Below are 9,116 nucleotides of genomic sequence, written 5' to 3' on the forward strand. Positions count from 1 at the left end.
AGCTAAAAGCATGCTAGGCATGTGAAAGGAATCGAATACAATACCTCTTTCTTTGCTGTGAAAATATATGCACTGGCCACATGTGGCTAATGAGCTGGTCCAGACAGAGCGCTTCAAGTGTAAAATACATGCCAGATTTTAAAGTTTTAGTATAAAAGGTGGGGGTGGTCTCGTTTTGATGTTACCTTCAGGAAAATATTTTGGATATTTCATCACATACATTTAAAAGGTTTTTGGGGTGCTGGAGAGATGGCTCAGCGGTTAAGAGCACTGACTGCTCTTGCAGAGGACCCGGGTTCGATTCCCAGCACCCACATGGCAGCTACGAACTATCCTTAACTCCAGTTCCAGGGGAATCTGAAGCCCTCTTCTGACCTCTGCAGCACTGCATGACATGGGTGCGCTCGCATACATGCAGGTAATACGCTCATTCACATAAAATAAAAATAATAAAGTATTTTTTAAAAAAAGGTTTTTGGATAGGGTCTTGTCATGTAACCCAGGTTGGCCTGGAGCTCATTGTATTGTGCAGTCTGGCCTTGAACTCACAGTCATCCTTCTGCCTTGACCTCCCAAGTACCAGGATTATGGGTGCCCCTAATATCCAGCTTATAAAATGTTTTTAAATATTTAAGTATATCCATATGACCATTCTCTGTGTCATAAGGCTTAAGAAGGCTCATCATATTTGGTATTGGCTCCTTAGTTATGCTGGTTTGAGATTAATAAGACCATCTTTTCTTGGTGCCAAAGGTACTCTCATGGTGGTCAAGGGCTCTTATGGGTGATTATGCAGTCACACATTTTCTTCTGACTGCCACAGATGTAATGAAACACAACGGTTCCTCCTCACAGATCAGGTAACTGTTCATCCAGTAGCACGCTCCTAGGGAATAGGTCAGATTCAGAAGTTAATGCATCTCCCAAAACCTTTTATGGTTGAAGTTTTTTCAGATAACTGTGAAGATGAAGGCCCTGCAGATCCTTTGGTCACTGGAGCCAATTTCTGCTATCAGGTTGTTTGGGACAGGTTCCACTTGAGACCTTCTAAGTCAGTCCCTTTATAGTCCCTAGTACAGCCCCTGTATTAGTGTTTTCCTGCTATAACAAACCATAAACTCAGTAGCTAAAACAACACATACTTATTCTTATAATCCCAGAAGCCAGAAATCTAAAATCTGAAATCCAGGTGCTGGCAGGGTTGTATGCCTTCTGAAGAATCAAGGCAAGGATGTATTCCCTTGGCTGGTCTAACTTCTGGAAGCTGCTGGCGTTCCTGGCTTGTGGTCCTTCCTCATAGCACCCAACCTGTGGTTTGTCATTACATCTGCTGTGGTTAAGTCTCCCTCTGCCTCCCCTTTAAAAGGGATTATTACAGTTAGGGTCCATTCTAATCATCATGGTTAACCTCTCTATCTCAAGATCCTTAATCACATCAACAAAGTCTTTTGCTATCTGACATTCAAAGGTTACGGGAGTTGGTATGTGGACATCTTGGGAGTCCATTATACAGCCTGTCACCGCCCCTAATTCATTTCTTTGCATTGTCCTGGTGAAGAGAAATGTGACCTCAATGGGGCCACAAAGTTACAGTTAAGATCTACAGAGAATGAGTTCAGCTCTGTCCCCAACTCATCACTGCGAGGCCAAAAAAAAAAAAAGGTTCGTTTCCATCCCTCCATAACCACTGCCCAACACTTAAAATGCTCTGTAGCCCCTGAGCTTCTAATTATAACACTTCCTTATCTTGAAAAGCAAACTATTTAGACAGTTATATTCATGTTTCCTGAGGTTTTTTCCCCTAAGTCTTAGTTCTAACAAACCTAACTGTAGCTTGCAGCATGTTTATGAAGTGTCATCAGTATTAGCATTTATTTTTGTTTAACATTCTATTCCACAAAATATCACATCCCTCTGTTCATTTGAGCATAGGAAAAGAAAGGTGTTATTTCAGTTGCACAGGTAAAACTATGGCTGCAAGACAAGAAATGGGTGGACCGGAAAACAGGTGAGTTAACACAGAAACCCTCCATAGGACCAGCCACGTAAATGCAGTGAGTGGGATCTACATGTTTTTGGCAGAGTTTGTTGGACTCTGTGCCTATTTCATTGTGGGGAGTGGAAGTGAGAAGTCAATTGACTTTCTAGCTTGAGCAACCAAGGAACGCCACCAACTGAAACAAGACTAGGTTTGGAGACAGGGTAAGGAGTCTGCTTTGGGGATACACAGAGTTTGGAATGCCTAAGAGCTACTCTGGGGGATCAGGACTACAAAACAGGAAAAATATTAGTCTAGAACCGTAGAGTGGGGCTGCTGGTAAATTGAGGGGCATGTGGGTAATTGTTATAGGAATGGAAGAACTTATTCCAGATAGATATGTAGAAGGCGAGATGGAACCCTGTGCATTCAAAGTGTGGACTCCTAGGCTTACATCAGAATCATCTGAGGTGTCTGATAAAAACAGAATCTTTACTGTGAATGTGCTTAATACCACAGAACTGTACACTTAAAGATGGCTAGCAGAGCAGATTTTATGTATATTTTACCAAATAGAATACCAAAGGGCTGGGGATGTAGCTCAGTGGCAGAGTGGTTGCCAAGTGTGTGCTTGAGCCTCACCACTGAAAAACAAAAAGAAAGGAAGACAGGGAGGGTAAAGCAAGATTCCTAAGCCCCATGCAAGACTCAAGTCACTATCTACCTCAGGGTTCATGATTTTAAAACTCAGGGGTAGGGGACACACAGAGAGTTAAATCTAGGGCCTTGCACATACTTGATAGGCACTCTGCCCCTGAGCTATACCCCCTAAGATTTTTTTTTTTTCGGTCTTTTTTAGACAGGGTCTCCCTCTAGTCCCAGCTGGCCTGGAACTCACTATGTAGACCAGGCTGGCCTTGAACTCAGAGATCTGCCTGCCTCTGCCTCCCAAGTGATGGGATTAAAGGCATGTGCTACCATGCCCAGCTTAAGATCTTGTTTTGGTGAGACAAGGTCTCATATAGCTGAGGCTGGCCTCAAACTCACTATGTAGCTGAGGCTGGCCTTGAACTCCTGATCCTCTTGCCTCTACCTTCCAAATACTGAGATTATAGGCATGTACCACTGTACCCTGCTGCTCCTAAATATATTTTATTTTTCAGAGATAGAGTCTCCCTGTAGTCCTACCTGGCCTGGAACTTATTATGTAGACCAGGCTATCCCAGATCTCACAGGGATCTACCTGTTTCTGTTTCCCTAGTCTTGGGATTAAAGGCATGTACCACTATGCTCAGCCCTAAATATCTTTGAAATGTTAATGCATCTGGTATCTATAACTACTGTGCTGAGGGTGTGGCCTGTTCTAGAAAGATAAGATGCTTTTTCTACCATCGACTTTAGCCAGTTTAATACCTCTTCACAGAATTCATGATGAGGCTTTGCCTTAAGGCAGATAGGAAGGGCTGAAAAATGCCTGAAGCAACAATCAGGTTTAAGGAGCTCAGAGAATGATGCATTCTAAGATTAACTTGGTCTTAGTTTTTTAAATAACCCCTAAAACTGGAGATCAGCTCAGTGGCAGACCATTTGCCTAGCACACCCAAGACCCTAAGTTCAATCTCCAGCACCACAGATAACCTCAAAAGCAGTTCATTTCCTACAGCCAGGACTATGGTCTCCATGCAGACTGCCTAGGTCACTGCTCTGCAAATTCACTCCCCTCAGGGACTGTCCCAAAGAACAGGGAACACAGACACTGATTCTTTCAGTTGCTTGCCTGAGATACTTTGTCAAAAGTTTCTGACAGGTTTTGAGGCCGACTCTTCAGGACAGGGAACGTACTTCTCAGCATAGAAGCATTTCGGTATTTGTGGGTCTTCTTACCCTCCCATTTCATTGTCTTCATAGTTTTAATCTGTTCCTTTCTGCCTCTTCTATCAATGATTCAGGGATGGGATTACTCTCCACAGTGTGCTTTGCTCTGAAGAGCAGAAGGCTGCGGTCCCAACTGGTGTTGCCAAAGCAGCACACCAATTCCATCCCGTGGTCCTGTGTTAAGATCTGCACAATCTGATTTGCCATATCACCCCGGATGGTGAGAGAGCGGAAGTGATCAAAATCATGGAGTCCCAGCTTTCTGAGACGCCTTGCAGCTGCCCGGTAACACTTCCAAGGCTGTGGCTCCACAAGGAGGTAGCAGCAGAGAGAGGAAAGATGGGCCAGAAACTCCCACAGGCCTTGGTCCCCGTGGTTCAGGTGAATCCACATGGTTACTGACATGCAGAAGCCAATGTCAAAAACCGAACGCCCAAACTGGCTTAAGAAAGAAGTCAAGAGAACCTTCCTGGTTCTATGATTCATGAAGTCCAAGGTGATAAAGGTCAAGGCATCAGGAAAAGGGCATTCTTTCTTAGCTCGAGCCACAAGGACTGGATCTATGTCACAGCAGAGGAGGCGGAGTTCTCCAGGTGCTTCTGGGCAGGTCTTCCCATCACGCAGAGAAAGGAAATGTTTGTACAGAGCCACACTCAGATCCTAGAGGAACCCAAAAGAGCGTTGTCACTGCAGCTCTCAACCAGTGAGTAGAAAAGAAATCTCTCTCAACCTTTGAGACTGCCACTTACCTCTCTGCCTTATAGGATGTGAGGCCCCTAAACAATCATCTAAACAGGCTGTACAAGGATTTCCTGAGCAGACTCTCAGTGCCCTCCAGGGGCCACAGGCTGTAATGCATCATCCCTATATTCTAGTTCCCTCCTGGCCGTTTTTTAAAAAGACAGTGCTCAAACTCACGGTGTAGCTGAGGATGGCCTTGAACTCCTGATCCTGCTGTCTGTGTCTTGAGTGCTGGGATTACAGGCATGTACTACCACGCCTGGCTGCCTATATTCTGACACTAATGATAGATTGGGTTGTACAGCTGAAAGCCATAATCCAATGATGTGACAAAGGCAGCAAAGAGCTCAGAGCAGTTTCTCAGCTTAAATAATACATTGGTAAGCTCATTATCTTTTTCTGATAATGTGTCTCAGACACAAAGGAAATGCGTCCAGAAGCGCTCTGAGTGGTGTCCCTTAACAGCAGGGTGAATACAGCAGGCACCATCTTGGAAAAATCTGCTTCTCAGATCTGTGGTTGGCAAAGTCTAGATTCCAAAAAGTCTTCATCCAGCATTCAATTTACAGCCTCTGATTTGCCTGTCTGATCTTTCATGACCCCCTGAGACTTACTTTGCTTCTGTAGCCATCACTCCTAAGTCACTACTGATCTTTCTAGACAAATCTAATGAATGACTGGTGATCTTTACCATCTTAACACCCTTCTAAACTTTTAAATGAGGTCCTGTCTCTTTTCTCAATGACCATTATAACTAACTCAAACATGTTGTTTTATATATTTTTCAAGGCATTTTCCTATTCCTACTTCTGCAACCTTTTATACAGGTCAAGAAAAGGTACATTGGAAACCCCCCAGCCATCAACAGCAGCGTGGACAATTAACGTCAGAAAACAGTTTAAAGGAGAGGAACTTCCTCAATGCAGCAAACAGAGTCTTTTCAAAAACACGTTACTGAGTTTAAAAAAAAAAAAAAAAATCAAGCCACAGGGCAAGTTTTCATTTTCTTGAAGCAGGTCCAGGCTGACCTGAAACTGTTCCTGATCCTCTGCCTCCCAAGTGCTGGAATTACAGGCAGGCACCACCACATCTGGCATGCAAGCTTCTATTTATATGAAGTCTAAAAGTGGGTAAAACTATAGTTTATGGATAAAAATGATTAAGCTATAAAGGAAAGCAAGAGGATAATAATAATAGGCTAGTTTTACCTCTGGGTAAAGAGGGGGTTTTATGAAAAAGGCATAAGGAACTTTTGTTTAAAGCAAACTAAAAAAATTTTTATTTGTACAAGTGTTTTGACAGCCAGTATGTATGTAATGCCTGTGAAGGCTGGAAGAGGGTGACAGAGCCAGAACAGCCATGTGTGTGCTGAAAGTCAAACCCAGGTCCTCGGGAAGGACAGCAAGTGTTCTTAACCCCCGAGTCATCTCTCCAGCACCATCCTATAAGGAGCTTTTGGGTACTGACAATGTTTTATTTTTTACTTTGACAGTGGTCATAAAGGTATTTGCCTTAAAATAATTCATAAAGTAGGGACTGGAGAGATGGCTCAGTGGCCTTATGGCTGTTCTTGCAGAGGACCTGGGTTCAGTTCTCAGCACACACATGGCAGGTAACCATCTATCACTCCAGTTCCAGGGGACTCAACATCATCTTGAATGTAACTTAGTGGTACAATGTTTGCTAAAGTCCCCAGGCTTAATCTCCAGGACTATGAGGAGAAAAAACAAAACAAACAAAAAAAACCCTCCAATAATTAATTAAATGAAAAGCAAGGTACAAATAATGTGTCACTGTTTGTGAAACCGGAAGACAGGGATATTTATGTATGAATGTTGCGATATACACAGGATGGGTACACAAGAAAAACACTGGTGTCACTGTGTGGGAATGGAATATTTGGTTAGGAGAACTGTCTCTTTTTTTCGTTCAAGCGTTCTGCCTGTCTGTATACGTACTGGCATGCGTGCAGTGCACGAAAGCCAGGGGAGGGTGAGAGAGCCACCATGTGGGTGCTGGAAACTGAACCTGGGTCCTCAAGAGACCTCTCCAGCCCTCCACCCTATTTTGAAACAGGGTCTCACTGTGTAGCCCTGGCTGGCCTTGAATTCAATTACAGAGATCAGTTGGCTCCTGCCTTCTGAGTGCTGGAATCAAAGGTGTCTACATTTATGGGGATCAATTCCAGGTCCTCCAAGGACACCAAATCCGTGGATGCTCAAGTCCCTTACATAGAATGGTGTAGTATTTGCCAATAACCTATACACACCTAGTGTACTTTAAATTATCACTAGTGAGGCTAGAGAGATGGTTCAGTAGTTAAGAGCACTGGCTGCTCTTGCAGGGGCCCTGGGTTCAGTTCCCAGCACTCACGTGGCAGTTAACAACTGTCCATAACTCTAGTTCTAGGGGATCTGATTCCCTCTTCTGACCTCCATGGGCACTGCATGACATGGGTGCACTTGCATGCAGGCAATATACTCATATACATAAAAATAGTAAGAATAGCTGGGCGTGGTGGCACACGCCTGTACTCCCAGCACTTGGGAGGCAGAGGCAGGCGGATCTCTGTGAGTTCAAGGCCAGCCTGGTCTACATAGTGAGTTCCAGGACAGCTGGGGCTACAGGGAGGCCCTGTCTCAAAAAAAAAAAGAATAAAACTTTATCACTGGGTTACATGTAATATCCACTACAATGGAAATGCTATATAACTAGTTGTGACTATTGCTTAGGGAAGTGACAAGAAAATAAAGCTTGTACATGTTTAGTACAATTTTTTTCAAGTATTTTCAATCCATGATTAATCTACAGAGTCAGAACCCTAAAATATGGAGGGTCAACCGTAAATCCTTTTGTACATGGAATTTTTTCTTTTGGTTTTTTTTGAGATAGGGTCTTACTATGTAGCACTCTCTGTTCTGGAACCCACTATGTAGACCAGGCTAGCCTTGAGATCTGCCCTTGCCTCTGCGTTCTGGTGCTGGGACTAAAGGCATGGGCCACTACACCAAGCAAGAATTTCTTTTTGAAGTACAAAGTAGACCTCTTCTCCAAATGTACATTTGGGAACCACTGTCTTAGTTGACTGCAATGATACCTTTCTTTCTAATGGGTTTCCATATACCATTCTCAATGACAAAATCTCTGGTGGTTTTCTGATTCCTTTCATAAAATCTCTTTTTTCCATTGCTTTATGTACTGATTTCCTGTATTATAATAGTTTACAGGAGGCATACAGGGACTCCCACCTCCCACAGTCTTAAGGGACTGTATGCTAATGTTTCTTATCAGCTGAGTCTCTCAAGGTCTCCAACCCTCCACTAAAGTTTCATTTTAGTTGTTTTTTTGAAAAAAAGGTCTCATTCATATAACCCAGGCTGGCCTCAAATTTTCAGGGATGCCCGCCTTTGCCTTTGAGTGCTAGGATTACATGTGGGGCAACCAGAATCTCTTCTGTCAAAGGCCATCCTCTCAGTAACTTCTCCTCACCTCTCCAGGTCCTACTCTAGGAGCGAGGGTCCTAACTTTGGAAGCATTTGCAATCATGGGGTGAAACTGTCTGTTCCACCAAGATATCCCAGAGGCTACAAAGAGGTGAGATTGACATTTCCTTATTCTGCATGTGGTTTGACTATAATCATTATATGCCTAAGAATACTTTGCGGTAGGAACAGTGGTAAGGCCTCCCTCCTTTTGGCAGAAAGTTCTATTTTCTTTCTTGATCCTCCCTACTGTTCACCCTTGTACTCGGTAAGCATAGTTTAAGTAAATATGTACCGGGCTCCGGGACCTGTTCCGCACTGTGTATGTTGGATCCTTAAATTCCAGGCATGGTTCTGTAACCTTCGCTCTTCTCCCCTAGTAAACCAATTCCAGCTCTGCGGGAAAGGTGGGAAGGCCCCTTTCCTCGGCCAGGGGGCCACGCTGGAGAGGCGACCTCCCGCCCAGCAGTCTGGCCCAGGGGGCGGGAATCTGGAACGGAGCTGTGGCTCACTCACAGTTCCTGACACTGGGGGGTCCTTGCAGACAAGTTAAGAGCACCAAGCACGGGTCACAGCTACGCTTCTAAAACCCACTTTGGGCAAGTTTTGATGCCACGCCCAGGCCGGAACCACAGTGGACGTGGAGGCGGCCAGTGCTTGGCCCCGGCTTGGTCCCTCCCAGGTCACTCACCCCGGAGTTACACCCCACGTCGAGCCCCAGGATCGGCCTCGTGTCGGGACCCGCGGGAGGAAAGAGCTGCCGAAGGAGCTCCGGGGGCAGCAGGCGGAGCCTTTGCTCGGGAGGGTGGAAGCAGGAATAGCGAGGGAAATTTCCGAACGGGGCGGCCCCGGGCTCCAGAACCCGCGGATCCTCTTCCTCCACGGCTTCTGCAACGCCAGCTGCTGCTAATTTCCCGGACGCCGCCATCAGCTTCGGTCCCTGGGTCCCGGCGGAACCGGAAGCCGAGACCTGCGGCGGCACAGACGAGCGGGGCGCCAGCGCGCCTGCGCTTAGATGCGTGTTTGGAGGGGGAACGGGG

General features: G+C 45.2%; 1 protein-coding gene across 3 annotated transcripts; it reads right to left on the minus strand.

Annotated features, from left to right (window-relative positions):
• Positions 1–463: 463 nt before the first annotated feature.
• Bcdin3d (BCDIN3 domain containing RNA methyltransferase) lies at positions 464–9,057 on the minus strand. 3 transcript variants are annotated; one of them, XR_003846351.1, is made up of 3 exons: positions 8,768–9,057; positions 3,821–4,513; positions 464–886 (listed from the first exon to the last, which is right to left on the minus strand). XR_003846351.1 is itself a non-coding variant. In XM_017802091.2 (3 exons), the coding sequence occupies exons 1-2, from the start codon at positions 9,002–9,004 to the stop codon at positions 3,881–3,883; spliced, it is 870 nt and encodes a 289-aa protein (XP_017657580.1). In that variant the 5' UTR covers positions 9,005–9,057; the 3' UTR covers positions 464–886; positions 3,863–3,880. The 3 variants fall into 3 exon arrangements, 2 of the variants coding, with proteins under 2 accessions (XP_017657580.1, XP_008846977.1); XM_017802091.2 differs by having other exon boundaries at positions 3,863–4,513; XM_008848755.2 differs by lacking the exon at positions 464–886 and having other exon boundaries at positions 3,374–4,513.
• Positions 9,058–9,116: the final 59 nt, after the last annotated feature.

This window comes from Nannospalax galili, unplaced genomic scaffold (assembly GCF_000622305.1).
Source record: "Nannospalax galili isolate Female #2095 unplaced genomic scaffold, S.galili_v1.0 scaffold1224, whole genome shotgun sequence".
NCBI classification, from domain to species: Eukaryota; Metazoa; Chordata; class Mammalia; order Rodentia; family Spalacidae; genus Nannospalax; species Nannospalax galili.